This window comes from Leucoraja erinacea, chromosome 22 (genome assembly GCF_028641065.1).
Source record: "Leucoraja erinacea ecotype New England chromosome 22, Leri_hhj_1, whole genome shotgun sequence".
Classification (NCBI taxonomy): domain Eukaryota; kingdom Metazoa; phylum Chordata; class Chondrichthyes; order Rajiformes; family Rajidae; genus Leucoraja; species Leucoraja erinaceus.
Window position 1 is genome coordinate 5,689,851 of NC_073398.1, and position 15,964 is coordinate 5,705,814.

General features: G+C 46.4%; 1 protein-coding gene across 1 annotated transcript in view; it reads left to right on the forward strand.

The window, feature by feature from the left end:
- The window catches only part of bcat1 (branched chain amino-acid transaminase 1, cytosolic), a 55,814-nt gene extending 42,057 nt beyond the window's left edge, over window positions 1-13,757 (forward strand). Inside the window, exons 8-11 of the mRNA XM_055652826.1 lie at window positions 749-834; window positions 2,328-2,468; window positions 5,782-5,856; window positions 10,293-13,757. Coding sequence (XP_055508801.1) covers window positions 749-834; window positions 2,328-2,468; window positions 5,782-5,856; window positions 10,293-10,334 — 344 coding nt within the window. The 3' untranslated portion in view covers window positions 10,335-13,757. The remainder of the gene's footprint in view (window positions 1-748; window positions 835-2,327; window positions 2,469-5,781; window positions 5,857-10,292) is intronic.
- Window positions 13,758-15,964: the final 2,207 nt, after the last annotated feature.

The following is a 15,964-nucleotide window of genomic DNA, read 5'->3' on the forward strand; positions in this document are numbered from 1 at the left end:
GAATATAGGAGCAAAGAGGTCCTTCTGCAGTTGTACAGGGCCCTAGTGAGACCACACCTGGAGTATTGTGTGCAGTTTCTGCCCCCTAATTTGAGGAAGGACATTCTTGCTATTGAGGGAGTGCAGCGTAGGTTTACTAGGTTAATTCCCGGGATGGCGGGACTGTCATATGCTGAGAGAATGGAACAGCTGGGCTTGTGCACTCCTGTGTTTAGAAGGATGAGAGGGTATCTCATTGAATCATATAAGATTGTTAAGGGCTTGGACACGCTAGGGGCAGGAAACATGTTCCCGATGTTGGGGGAGTCCAGAACCACAAATTACGAATAAGGAGGAAGCCATTTAGAACGGAGACGAGGAAACACTTTTTCTCACAGAGAGTGGTGAGTCTGTGGAATTCTTTGCCTCAGAGGGCGGTGGAGGCCGGTTCTCTGGATGCTTTCAAGAGAGAGTTAGATTCAGAAACTGAGACCCTTCTTCAGTCCTCATCCTCCACGGTCGGTTCGTTGGGCCTGAATGTCGGGATTGTCCCGGCCCGCTGCTTTGGGGGAGAGCGGGAGGCGGGGGGGGGGGGGGGGGGGGGGGGAATTAGTCAGAGGTTACCTAAAGTCAGAGAAATCAATGCTCATCCCGTTGTGTTGTGAGCCACCCAAACTGTTCACGAGCTACTGGATTTCCATGGATTGTAACGTGTGAATCAGTCTTCCCACAATACGTTTTCCAAGTAGATTATTTTTTCTTCTCCCAGAGGAAGAGCTCGTGACAGCACCACTGGACGGCATCGTTTTACCCGGCGTAACGCGGCAAAGCATTGTCGACTTGGCACGCGAGTGGGTCAGTACACGTTACACCGCGTAACAACTTTAACCACACGACAATACCCCTGACTTGACTGGTCTCGCACTAACAGCCAATTTGCAGCTCTCAATGCAACTTTACAGCACGACTTTTAATTGTGATTTGACCATTAACTAGTTGTGTGTTTCATGTTTATCTCTCAGTCTCAATATTGTTATATTTCCTCAGTAATTAGAATCAATAGCTATTACCTTTAACTGCACCATCAACTTTATCTGAAGTATTTATTAAAGTCTTTGGGGATACATATTTGATCTTGTTCAGTGTCAAATATATTTTTTTAATGCCTGGTTAGATTCTGGAGATATGGAAACAAGCCCTTTCCTGCCCAAGAGTCTTTTAATTATTATAGTATTTAATATTATAGTATTTGCCTCCTCTGGCAGCTCATTCCATATACGCACCACCCTCTGAGTGAATGTGTTGCCCCTCAGTTTCATATCAAATATTTTATTTTCTCACCTTAAACCTATGTGCTCTTATTTCCGATTCCCCTACACTGGACAAAAGACAATAGACATTGTGTATTTACTATATCTATGATCCATTCATGATTTTATACACCCCTATAAGCACCCCTCATCCTCCTGCGCTCCAAGGAATAATGTCCTAGCCTGCTCAACCTCTCCCCATAGTTCAGGCCCTCAAGTCCTGGCAACATCCTCGTGAATCTTTTTTGCACTCTTTCCAGCTTAATGGCATTCTTCATATAACAGGGTGTCCAAAACTGAACACAATACTTGAAATGCGTCCTCACCGATGTCTTGTACAAATGTAACATAATGTTCCAAGTTCTGTACTCAATACCCTGACTGAAGACCAATGTACCAAAAGCCATCTACCTGTGACGGCACTTTCAGGGAACGATCTATCCGGAGATCCTAGATCTCTCTGCTCTACAACATCTTCAGGACCCTTCTATTCACCGTAGAGGTCCTGCCCTGGTGTGACGTCCCGAAATGCAACACCTCACACTTATCTGAATTAAACTCCATTTGCCATTCCTCAGCCCATCCAACGTGGCTGATCAAGATCATGTCGCAACGTCTGATAACTGTCTATGATACCACCTACTTTAGTGTCATTTGCAATCTTAAGGGCCTGTCCCACTTGGGCGTCATTTGCACGTCATGCAGATGGCGCGCAAAGATTTTGTACATCCCAAAATCCTGGGGGTGCCGCGTACGACCGCACGTCACTGCCTACGTCACCACGCACCATGCGCGTGTAATGCGCACCATGCACGTGTCGTGCGTCGTGACGCGTAAATGATGTAGCGTAAATTACGCGCAACTGACACCCAAGTGAGACAGGCCCTTTACTAATCATAGTTATAAATGATTGAAATGTGGGCCAGGCCGTTTTAGACCTACAGCTTTGCTGACGCATCTTATCGTTGATAAATATTGCTGATATGAACTGGATCTGATTATATTTTTTGTGGGGTCTTTCCTTTTGGGAACGAGAAGAAGAAGTTCAAAGTTGAAGAGCGCCCAGTGACAATGGCCCAGCTGGTCAAAGGTCTGAAGGAAAACCGGGTCAAGGAACTCTTCGGATCGGGAACGGCCTGCGTCGTGTGTCCGGTGGGTCGGATCTTGTACAAGGGAGAGGTGAGGATACCGAATATTGCATTATGTAATGAGAAGCTACCTCAACTAGACGCAAGGAACTGCAGATGCTGGCTTACCAAAAAAGGCATAAAGTGCTGGAGTAACTAAGTGGGTCAGGCAACATCTCGAAGAGGTGTGGGAAAAAAACTGCTGAGTTACTCCCGCTTTTTGTGTCTAACATCTCTATGAACAAGTGTAGGAAGGAACTGCAGATGCTGGTTTAAACCGAAGATAGACACACAATGCTGGAGTAACTCAGCGGGACAGGCAGCATCTCTGGAGAGAAGGAATGGGTGACGTTTTGGGTCGGGCGCCATCTTCAAACTGAACAAACCTTTTTCGACCCGTTTACCCCAGGCAACTTTAATAGCGCGTAACAATGTTATTTAACTTATTTATGAACAACTAATGATGGACAGATACCCGTATACCAGAACCAAACACACTCAGTCAATGAGAAAAAATATGTACAGATCCAGAATCAACAAATTTACCCCCTGGGTAGGTGAAATTTACCTCCTGGGGGTAAATTTACCCCAGGTTGGGAACCCTTGGTCTACATGGACTTCAACAAGGCATTTGAGAATGTTCTGCATGGCGAGCTGCTCTAGAAGGTTAGATTGCATGGGATCCAAGGAGAACTAGCTGACTGAATGGAGAATTGGCTTCATGGAAGCAAGCAGAGGATGGTGGTGGAAGGTTGCTTCTCGGACTGGAGTGCCTCAGGGTTCGGTGCTGGACCAGTTGCTGTTTGTGGTTTAATATCAAGGATTTGGAGAATATGTGAGGCATGATCAGCAAGTTTTCAGATAACACCACCAGAAGATGCATATCAAACATTTATTTCAGCAGAGTCTTGATGAGTTGGGCATGTGGGCTGAGGAATAGTTAATGGAGTTATACAGATAAGTGCGAGGGGTTACATTTTGTGAAGTCTGGCCAGGTTGGACCTACACAGTGAATGGTAGGGCTCTGGGGAGTTTTGTAGAGTAGAGGGATCTAGGAGTATAGACACAAAAAACTGGAGTAACTCAGCCGGACAGGCAACATCTCTGGAGCGAAGGAATGGGTGAGACCTCTCTTATGGCCCTGTCCCACAGTACGAGTTCATTCCAAAAGCTCTCCCGAGTTAAAAAAAAATCAAACTCGTGGTAAGCACGGAGAATGAGCGTAGCGGGTACGTCGGAGCTCGGGGACGTCGCTTAGCGGCTCGTAACGCTAAGGCAGGTACTCGGGAAGACTCGCTAACGGCAGGTAAGCACGGGAAGACTCGTGAAGATTTTTCAACATGTTGAAAAATGTCCACGAGAGCCCAGAGTACCGACGAGCGGCCATTACCGTAAATCTCCGAGTTCGAATCAGGGCAAAACTCTGGAGAACTCTTGGAATGGGACAGGGCCATAAGGCTGAAGAATCAGGGCAAACTCGGGAGAACTCTTGGAATGTCATCCATTCCTTCTCTCCAGAGATGCTGCCTGCCTGTCCCACTGAGTTACTCCAGCTTTTTGTGTCTACTGTTTATACCAGCATCTGCAGTTCCTTCCTACTGATCTAGGAGTGTAAGTATATAATTCCTTGAAAGTGGTGTCAAAGGTGAAGAAGGCTTTCAGCACATTGGTATTCAGCCAGAGTATTGAGTACAGATGTTGCGATGTCATGTTGCAGTTATACAAGATGTTAGTGAGGCCACATCTGGAGTATTGTGTTCCGTTTTGGTCACCTTGCTATAAGAAGGATGTTATTAAGCTGGGAAAGAGTGCAGAGAAGATTTACGTTGTCAGGACTTGAGGTCCTGAGCTGCAGAGAGAAGTTGGGTAGGCTAGGTTTTTATTCCTTAGAACGCAAGGGGATGAGGGGCGATCTTATACAGGTAGATAAGATCATGAGAGGAATAGATAGAGTAGATGCATAATGTTTTTCACCCAGAGTAGGAGAGTTAAGAACCAGAGAACATAGGTTTGAGTTGAGAGGGGAAAGGGGACATATAATCAGTCAAATGAATCAGGACAGTGAAACTAGTTGGAGATCTAGGGTGGGGGAGGGATGGAGAGAGAAAGAGAGAGGGAAAGCAAGGGTCACCTTGTCACCTTCCCTTCAGCTAACAATGAACCATTCAACTACCTTACCATCGTCTGCTTTGATCTGTCGTTTTCACACCTCACCGTTCATATCTCTAGACTCCCTCTCCCCTGAGTCTCAGCCTGAGCAAAGGTCTCGACCCAAAACGTCACCCATTCCCTCAGAGATGCTGCCTGACCCGCTGTTATTCCATCGTTTTGCGTTGATCGTTGCTGTTTCACCAGCATCCGCCGATCCTTCCTCCACAAGGTTTAGAAGGATCTGGACCAAAGGCGGGAAGGTGGGACTAGTACAGATGTTGGCCGGCACAGGCAAGTTGGGTTGAAGGGCCTATTTCCATGGTGTATGAGTGTATAATTCTATGACTCCAGCGTCCGGCCACCTCCTGTGTTTGAGATGCCAATGTCCTTGGGAGATCATCCTTGCCCTTGAAGTCAGCAGTGAATGGAAAATCACCAGTGGATTCAAAATGGCCGCTGCGTAATTCCACAATGGATACTGATAGAAGTGATAGTGCTTCAGTTCTCCATGCCCACAGCAGACAAATGCCAGAATAAAGCAGAATGAACGAGGGGCTGAGGTTCGGGGACAATGTCAGTGGCTGGTTGTGCTAGAGGTAGTCTATGGTGTTGCATTATCAAGGTAGGATTAGAGTTGTGTAGGAAGGAACTGCAGATGCTGGTTTATACCGAAGATAGACACTAAATGCTGGAGTAACTCAGCGGGACAGGCAGCATCTCTGGGGAGAAAGAATGGGTGACGTTTATTGGGTCGAGGCCCTTCTTCAGACTGAAAGTCACGGGAAAGGGAAACGAGAGATATAGACGGTGATGTAGAGAGATATAGAACATTTAATGAAAGATATGCAAAAAAGTAACGATGATAAAGGAAACAGGCCGTTGTTTGGTGTTTGTTGGGAGAAAGCGAGAAGCTGGTGCTTCTTCGGTAGGGGAGGGATGGAGAGAGAGGGAATGCCGGGGTTACTTGAAACGTCCCCTATTCCTTCTCTCCAGCGATGCTGCCTGTCCTGCTGAGTTACTCCAGCTTTTTGGTTTAAACCAGCATCTGCAGTTCCTACCAACACTAGGAGAAGTGTAGATGAGTAATTGATGATCAGTATAAACTCGGTGGGCTGAAATTGTTTGTGTGCTGTATTACTCTTAACTCCTAACTAGCATTGCACATGTCGGGATCTGTGCTACGGTTTCACAGACTGTTTATTCTCTTATTCCAGAACTTGCAAATTCCAGTCTTGGAAAACGGACATAAGTTGGCAAAACAGCTCATGGATAGCCTCACTGATATCCAGGTGAGTGTGAAGTTTAGGAAGGAACTGCAGGTGCTGGTTTAGACACAAAATGCTGGAGTACCTCAGCAGGACAGGAGCATCTCTGGAGAGAAGGAGTGGGCGAGGTCTTCTGAAGAAGGGTCTCGACGAACGTAATTCCATTTGAAACTATGTTTAAATGACAATAAACGTCATTCTGATTCTGATTCTGATTCTGACCCAAAACGTCACCCATTCCTTCTCTCCAGAGATGCTGCCTGTCCCGCTGAGTTACTCCAGCATTCTGTGTTTATCTTGAGTATGAAGTTTAGTTTAGAAATACTGGGCAGAAACAGACCCTTCGGCCCAGCGAGTCTACGTTGACCAGCGATCCCCGCACCCTAACACCATCCAACACACACTAGGGACAATTAACAATTTTTACCAAATCCAATTAACCTACAAACATGTACGTCATTGGGGTGGGGGAGGAAAACCGGAGCATTCGAGGGAAACCCACGCGGTCACGTGGAGAACGTGCAAACTCCGCACAGACAGCACCAGCAGTCGGGATCGAACTCGGGTCTCTGGCGCTGTAAGGCAGCAACTCTACCGCTGCTCCACCGTGCCGCCCATCAATGTGTTTAAAATGAGTTAATGACCACGTTCGGAGGCTCTTGCCTCCAGTGTGAAGGATGGGAGCTGAGGACATGAGACTTTTTCAGAAAAGGGAAATTGAATCGTACTAGACAGAAAAACCAAGCCCACCAAATATTTTGCTTATTTACACTCATGCAATTTGCCCACAATAGGACTGTATCCATCTATGCCTTGTCTATTTAAATGGCCATTAAACATAGATGTATTCAAGAGAGAGTTAGATTTAGCTCTTAGGGCTAACGGAGTCAAGGGATATGGGGAGAAAGCAGGAACGGGGTACTGATTGGGGATAATCAGCCATGATCATATTGAATGGCGGTGCTGACTCGAAGGGCCGAATGGCCTACTCCTCCACCTATTTTCTGTTTTCCAATGTTTCACTGACGCCAATTAACCTACAAACCTGCACGTCATTGGAGTGCGGGAGGAGAGCGGAGCTTACCGGAGAAAACCCACGCAGTCATGGGGAGAACGTACAAACTCCGTACAGGCAGCACCCCTAGTCAGGATCGAACCCGGGTCTCTGACGCTGTGAGGCAGCAACTCTACCGCTGCGCCACCGTGCCTCCATGTAACAGACCTTCACTCATCCATGTAGGGATGTGGACCTAGAACTCGCCAGATCCAAGGATCAGGCAGCATCTCTGGAGAAAAGGAATAGGTGACGTTTCGGGTCGAGACCCTTCGTCAGACTGAGAGTCGGGGGAATGAGAAACGAGGGATATAGACGGGGTAACAGAGAGGTATGGAGCAAATGAACGAAAGAAATGCAGAAAAGTCACGATGATAAAGGAAACAGGCCATTGCTAGCTGTGGGATAGGTGAAAATGAGTTACAGGCAATGAAACTCAACAAGATGACTTTGACGGTTACACAAAAATGCTGGAGAAACACAGCGGGCGCAGCAGCATCTATGGAGCGAAGGAAATAGGCGACGTTTCGGGCCAAAACCCTTCTTCAGACTGATGGGGTGTGGGGGGGAGAAGGAAGGAAAAAGGGGAGGAGGAGGAGCCCGAGTGCGGGGGGATGGGAGGAGACAGCTCGAGGGTTAAGGAAGGGGAGGAGACAGCAAGGGCTAGCAAAATTGGGAGAATTTAATGTTCATGCCATCCGGACGCAAGCAACCCAGGCGGAATATGAGGTGCTGTTGCTCCAATTTCCGGTGATGACTTTGAAGCTGGTTACATTGACTTGGGTGGGGGAGCGATGGAGAGAGAGGGGATGCAAGGAATTCTTGAAGTAACCCTTCAACCAGAGAAAGTCTGGAGCAACACTGAAGTGCACCCCATCACACCCCCCAACATCTGGCAAAACCCAGGGCAGAGCTCTGCCAGATGTGACAGCTGTACAGCATCTTACAAGCATTTAGATCTCCGACATTCAGAGATGCTTAAAAACTCATAAAAATTGAAATAAAAAAGTTAATTAAGGCACTTAAATATAATTCAGAACATTAAACCCAATGTAAAATTAATCTCTGAAAATAATCTTCTTTCTCTCAACATCAGTGTCTAATGATGATTTCTCAGTAAAGCTGCTTCTCATAGATACATAGACAATAGGTGCAGGAGTTGGTCATTTAGTCCTTTGAGCCAGCACCGCCATTCAATGTGTTCATAGCTGATCATCTACAATCAGCACCCCATTCCTGCCTTCTCTCCCTACCCCTTGATTCTCCTCAGTCATCCATCCCAGAAACGGGCCCTTCGGCCCACCTTATCCATGCTGATCATAGTCATCCAGCACGGAAACAGGCCCTTCAGCCCAACTCGTCCATGCCGACCAGGATGCCCCATCTACACCAGTCCCGTTTGCCTGCTATTTCTAAACTGTTGGTACACACAAAATGCTGGAGTAACTCAGCAGGACAGGCAGCATCTTTGGAGAGAAGGAATGGGTGACGTTTCGGGTCGAGACCCTTCTTCAGACTGAGAGTCAGGGGAGAGGGAACAGAGATATGAAAGGCTATAAAGAACATGTAAGGCGTGAAAAGGACAGATTAAAGCAGACGATGGTCAAGGAAATGTAGAACGGTTCATTGTTGGCTGAAGGGAAGGTGACAACGAGGCATGCAAACAGTAAAATTAATCAGGAGGACAGTGAAACTAGTCGGAGAACTAGGGTGGGGGATGTACAAAGAGAGAGGGAATGCAAGGGTTACTTGAAGTTAGAGAACTCTTCCTGTCCAAATGTAATTTAAAGCTGTTATAGTACTCGTCTCAACTATCTCCTCTGGCAGCTCATTCCATATACCCACCACTCTTTGTGTGAACAAGTTGTCCCTCAAGTTCTACCTAAATCTTTCCCTTCTCACCTTAGAAACATAGAAAATAGGTGCATGAGTAGGCCATTCAGCCCTTCAAGCCAGCACCGCCATTCAATATGATCATGGTTGATCACACAAAATTAGTATCCCATTCCTGCTTTCTCCCCATATCCCTTGTTCCGTTAGCCCTAAGATCTATATCTAACTCTCTCTTGAAAACATCCAGTGAATTGGCCTCCACTGCCTTCTGTGGCAGAGAATTACACAGATTCACAACTCCCTGGGTGAAACAGTTTTTTCCTCATCTCATTCCTAAATGGCCTACCCCTTATTCTTAAACTGTGACCCTGATTCTGGACTCCCCCAACATTTTGTCTGTCCAATCCCTTAAGAATGTTATATGTTTCTATAAGATATCGTCTCATCCTTCTAAATTCCAGTGTATATAAGCCCAGTTGATTCAATTTTTTCATCATATGTCAGTCCCGCCATCCTGGGAATTAACCTTGTGAACCCACGCTCTGCGCCTAATGACGTTGAAGAGGAGACGTTGTTACTTCCACAATAGCAAGAATGCCCTTCCTCAAGTTCGGAGACCAAAACTGCCCACAATACTCCAGGCTTGGCCTCACCAGGGCCCTATACAACTGCAGTAGGACCTTCTTCCTCCTATACTCCAATCCTCTCGCTATGAAATCTATGTCCACCGGCTTTTGATTCTTGTACCCTGGGTAAAAGATCAGTGCATTCACCCTATCTATTGCCCTCATGACTTTGGACTATCTGTGTTTTCTTTTTTGAGCCATTTTAAATGGCGGCAAAACTGTGTTGACTGTGCATTTATGGTTATGTAAAAGAATGTCACTGTGCTGTATATAAGCGGCAATAAAGAACCCTGGAACCATAGGTGGAAGCAAATGGATGTGGGGATGGAAATTCACAAGATAGGAAAATGTCGACATGTTGCACAATACAGCAAACCCTCGTTATAACGGACCATGGGGAGGTGGGGGGGAATAGTGTCCATTATTGCCGATTATCCGCTATAACAGAGTGTAGGATCCGCTCCAACCGCCTAGTGGTCACTCCGTGAAACAACGGGTTGCCTTCAAATACAAAGTTCTTTTGACAACTAAAAATGCATTTTTATTTCTACAAGCTAAACATACTAAAGGCTGTGCGTTACATTGTTTAATTGAGTTAAGTGTCGATTGGATCGTTTGCTTGTCAATGCCAATGCCTTGTCAATTCCAATGGCTTGTCAATTCCAACGGCTTGTCAATTCCAACGGCTTGTCAATTCCCACGGCTTGTCAATTGCAATAGCCTCCGCAGTGGGACTAACTAGCAGCTTGGTTTCTTAAACAAACAGTCTGCTATAACCAAAACCAATTTTAAAGAGGTCTGTAATAACGAGGGTTTAGTGTAGAGGAATTACACAGAGGTGATATGTTGATGATTGTGCCTCCCCCATTGGTAAGACGTGAGACTTGATGCTTGTGCATTGCTTTAACTTTGCCATTGTGTTAATCGGATGTTCATATCCCTGACAGTACGGGCGTGAAGCGAGTGACTGGACCTGCCAGGTGGCATGAAGCTGGACGCCTCATCGTGAGCAGTCCGACTGAAGGCCCGGGCGGTCGAGTGGGTGCAATGCCTCAAAGTAACAACGACTCCTCTTCAACGTCATTAGGCGCAGAGCGAAGGGTGTCTGGTCTTCTGCCAGCAGTAGAATAAAGCACAAATCATCTTGTAATATAAACCTGATTTCCAATGGTGTTGAATGGCAGTAGTTTTGTGTCCGGCAGCAGAGCCCGCAAGAGCTACTTCTCCTCAGGTCCCTATTTGGTTCTGCCGAACATCCCTATTTACACGTCTCTCGTATAGTAACTGTGTGTGGTGCTACCTCCTGACGTACAGACATGTTGTCACCTAGTGGTGTTCCCCATACCCAGTGACTCCTGTGTAGGCAGACAGCAATACTACTAAGCATACATTTGTGTGCAAGTCTTTATTAATTGGGTTAGTGACTTCCTATGTAGACAGCAATAGTACCAAGTATACATTTGTGTACAAGCCTTTATTAAATAGGGTTAGTGGTCCCTTCAAAGTTTGATAGTTTCCTCAACCAACGTAATATTGGTGAAGGTCTAGAATTGAGGTCAACGTTGTATAGTTTACGCTTGTAAAATCCTACCTTCCTCAGGAAGTATTGGCATTGCTTTGCAATGGTCATGTGTACCGCGATGTACTTTTGTGTGCTACCCAGGCAAATCATACCATCCTCGAGTACAATCAAGCCATAAGCAAGTACAACAGGTAGTGCAGAGAAAAAAATACCAACGTGCGAAGTATAGTGTTACAGACTCAGAGAAAGCGCAATTTTTTTTTAAAGTGCAAGGGCCGCAAAGAGGTAGGTTGGAGGATTGGGGACTGAATCCTTAGCTTATTAGTGCACTGTTTAGTAGTGTGTAAACAGTGGGGAAGAAGTACTGTATTAGTAAATAGTGGCGCCTACAATGTGTTTCAAACGTAAAACTATACCAGTTGAACATGCCAAATAGTAGATTTCTACACGCTGCGTGCCAAACTAAGACTCATGTGACATTATGTGACCATTTGATAATTTATATACAGCATTTGGTAAATTTCTGATACAGGTCCAACACCGATTTTCCGGCAACTGGCAGTCTTTAATGCAGACAAAATTATGAGAGTACATTAGAAATCCCCCCCACCCCCCCCCCCGCCCCGGAAGTCCCCCCGCCACTGTCGCACCTAGGCTAGGTGAGGCAACTGATCGCGACCTCATCGAGACTTCCATGGATCTATCGCTGGTCGAATTTGTCGTCTGCGGCCAGGCCTCTGGAACTCCGGTCCGGCCAGAGTCGGCAGATCCGTTCTCATAGTCGACTTCCGAGGCCGACTTTGTGGGCCGGTATCTCGGCCCTCTCTCTGAGGCCGAGACCTCTGTTGGTCCGGGAAAACGGATAAAAGGGGCAAAGCTCTGGAACCAAACGTGTTGGAAAATCAGTGGTGGACCTGTACTGTTAAATAGATGCAAGATGTATCATGGTGTTGAGATTTAAAAGAGAAAATATCAATAATAGCTGTTCCTGTGATGTATTTCTTCTCTATTGTTTTCCTACATTGTGAAGACGATGACTTAGAAAGGCATGCTTGAATTGGAAGAGTGAACGGGTTATATAACGTGTATGAATAGTAGAACGTATATTACATTCTTCCTCCACAATTCTTTCAATAAATAGCTTTAAGGTGAAAGGGGCAAAGCTTAAAGGGAATATGCGGGGTAACTTTTTTGCACAGAGGGTGGCGGGAACATTAAACACACTACCAGAGGTGGTGGAGGCAGATACGACACTGCGTTTAACAGACTTTTGGATATGGAGGTACATGGATTTTTGACTATGGAGGTACATGTGCAGGTAGATAAGAGTTGTTCTTGGCATCGACATTCAGCACAGACATTGTGGGCTGAAGGTCCTGTTCCTGCATCGTGCTGGCCTATGTTCTAAAACACACTGAAGTGCTGGAGGAACACAGCGGGCCAAGCAGCATCTGGGGAGGCAATGTTTTGGGTCAGATCCCTTCTTCAGATAGGGGGTCAAAGGGACCTGATCCCGAAACGTCGCCTGACCATTTCCCTCCATAGATGCCGCCTGACCCTCTGAGTTCCTCCAGCACCTCTGTGTGTGTTTTGAACCAAGATCCCAGCATCTGCAGTCTTCAGTAGGATGAGCTTCGGAGGTCAAGTTGGACACACTGTCCCGACAGTGTAGCTCATTTATCACTCCCCACACACACTGAGTTGTTGCCACGGTACGATTGAAGTGTAAAGGCATGGCAGTAATCAAAGCCACTCATAGCCAGGATTGGATTGCATACATGACAACAGGTTGTTTTTAAGGTGGGCATTTTAAAGCGGGCAGGCAAATAGAGCTCAGATGCAGGGCAAGTTGCAGTGTTGTTTCAGACTCAAAGGACTTTCTACAACATGAACATTGACGCAGCTTACAGATCCAGAGACCGCGGGGTATGTTTTCTAAACAGAGGGTGGTGGGAGCCTGGAACACCCTGCTGGGCGAGGTGGTTGAGGCAGATACGACAGTGGCTTTTAAGAGACTTTTAGATAAGCACATGAATGCGCAGGGAATGGAGGGACATGGACACTGTGCAGGCAGATTAGCAGAAACTATCGCAGTGTTTAAGAGACATTTGGACAGATACATGGATAGGACAGGTTTAGAGGGATATGGGCCAAACGCAGGCAGGTGGGACCAGTGTAGATGGGCCATGTTGGTCGGTGTGGGCAATTTGGAGCGAAGGGCCTGTTTCCACGCCATATCACTCTATGACATTAGACCTGTCCCACTTTCCCGACCTAATTCACAACCTTTTTTACTCTTGGACATTTTTCATCGCCCCGACCTACTTGATGCCACTGGTACCTACGACTAGCATCACGACCTGCTACGACCTACCTACGACCTACCTACGACCTCGTGACGACCATGCTGCGAGTATGAGTCAAAGACAAACTTGGCAGAGGTCATGATGTTCCCGATGTTGGGGGAAGTCCAGAACAAGGGGTCACAGTTTAAGGATAAGGGGAAACATTTTTTACACAGAGAGTGGTGAATCTGTGGAACTCTCTGCCACAGAAGGTAGTTGAGGCCGGTTCATTGGCTATATTTAAGAGGGAGTTAGATGTGGCTCTTGTGGCAAAAGGGATCAGGGGGTATGGAGAGAAGGCAGGTACAGGATACTGAGTTGGATGATCAGCCATGATCATATTGAATGGCGGTGCAGGCTCGAAGGGCCGAATGGCCTACTCCTGCACCTATTTTCTATGTTTCTATGTTTCTATGAATTAGGTCGTGAAAGTGGGACAGGCCCTTAAGATAGAGTTAGTCTTGACATCATATTAGACATTGTGGGCTGAAGGACCTGCTCCGATTTTACCCTGAACGCTCTGTCTAAGATGTGTGGGAAGGAACTGCAGAGAGTGGTGAATCTCTGGAACTCTCTGCCACAGAGGGTAGTTGAGGCCAGTTCATTGGCTATATTTAAGAGGGAGTTAGATGTGGCCCTTGTGGCTAAGGGGATCAGGGGGTATGGAGAGAAGGCAGGTACGGGATATTGAGTTGGATGATCAGCCATGATCATATTGAATGGCGGTGCAGGCTCGAAGGGCCGAATGGCCTACTCCTGCACCTAATTTCTATGTTTCTATGTTTCTATGCAGATGCTGGCTTAAACCGAAGATAGACGCAAAAAGCTGGAGTAACTCAACAGGTCAGATAGCGTCTCTGGAGAACAGGAATAGGTGACATTTCAGGTCGAGACCTTTCTTCAGACTGGGAGTCAGGGGAAAGGGAAAGGAGAGGTTTAGACGGTGGTGTAGAGAGATATAGAACAAATGAAGGAAAGATATGCAAAAAGGCAACGGTGATCGAGGAAAGGTGGAGCCAACAATGGTCCATTGTTGGCTGTGGGCTAGGTGATAATGAGTGATGCAGACCTTTCAAAGACCAGTGTTTACAAGGAACAAGTCCTTGTGCCCATGGTGAATTCTTGGAGATCCTGTACCATACTTGTATAACAAATACTGTTGCGGAGTGTGGAACTGTGCAGGGCTGTTGTGCGAGTTATATTGGTGTTTCTATCTACACCCTCACATTAGCTCAATAAAATATTTAAGAAGGAACTGCAGATGCTGGAAAATCGAAGGTAGCCAAAAATGCTGGAGAAACTCAGCGGGTGCAGCAGCATCTATGGAGCGAAGGAAATAGGCAACGTTTCGTGCCGAAACGTTGCCTATTTCCTTCGCTCCATCGATGCTGCTGCACCCGCTGAGTTTCTCCAGCATTTTTGTCTAGCTCAATAAAATATTGTGTTGGAATCCTTTTACATTTTTGTACCGTCTTCAATACTCAGACTTTGTCCTAAGAATGCATTGTATTAAAAATCAGTTGTGATTTTCAATAAATAAAAGACGTGATACTTTAAAATGTGTGAGTCGGTCATCAGATATAAAACTCTGGCAATCCTTTCACATTAAAGAATGTGCATGGGCGCAGCGGTAGAGTTGCTGCCTTACAGCGCCAGAGACCCGGGTTCGATCCTGACTACGGGTGCTTGTCTGTACGGAGTGTGTATGTACTCCCTGTGACCGCGTGGGATTTCTCCGGGTGCTCTGGTTCGCTCCCCACGCACGAAAGGCTTGTAGGTTCATTGGCTTCTGTAAATGGTCTCTGGCTGGGGACATGTCGAACCTCCTAAGCCTTCTAAGGACGTGGGTGAATAGCCTTGAACTGACCTGAACAACCATGATCCTATATCGGCAACAGAGCACAGCGGCCCACCACTTGCTCTGCTAAGAGTTTCGTTGTCTCTGTACTGTACTAAATGCTAAATGCATTTTGTTGTCTCTGTACTGTACACTGACAATGACAATTAAAATTGAATCTGAATCTGAATCTGAATCTGAAGAGTTGCGGTATTTAGTTGTAGTTCTTATTTACTTCATTCCCTGAGACTTATTCACCCTATCCCTCTCACACTCTGACATGTGACTGGACTCTTCACGCAAACCAACCTCCCTTCCATTGACTCCATCTACACCTCACGCTGCCTCGGCAAGGCCAGCAGCATAATCAAGGACCAGTCTCACCCCGGTCACTCCCCTCTTCTCCCCTCTTCTCCCCTCTCCCATCAGGCAAGAGGTACAGAAGTGTGAAAACCGTACTTTAGACTTTACACTTTGGAGTTTGATTTTTTTTCTTAACTAGGGAGAGCTCTTGGGTGAACTCGCATCGTGGGACAGGCCCTTAAAAGTTCCTGACGCTGTGAGGCAGCAACTCTACCGCTGCGCCACCGTGCCGTCTGCTAATACCTTCAGGTTCAGGGACAGTTTCTTCCCAGCTCTGATCGGGCAACTGAATCATTCTATGACTGCGCCTGGCCAACCATCTACCTCACTAGACACTCTTGGACTATCTATAATTGGACTTTATCCTTATTAAACTAAACATTATTCCCTTTATCCTGTATCTGTTCACTGTGGACGGCTCGATTGTAATCATGTACATTCTTTCCGCCGACTGGATACCACGCAGCAGAAAAGCTTTTCACTGTACCTGGGCACACGTAACAACAAAGTGAACTAAACTGAACTAGCGAAAGGCCAGTGCTTTGTCCAACC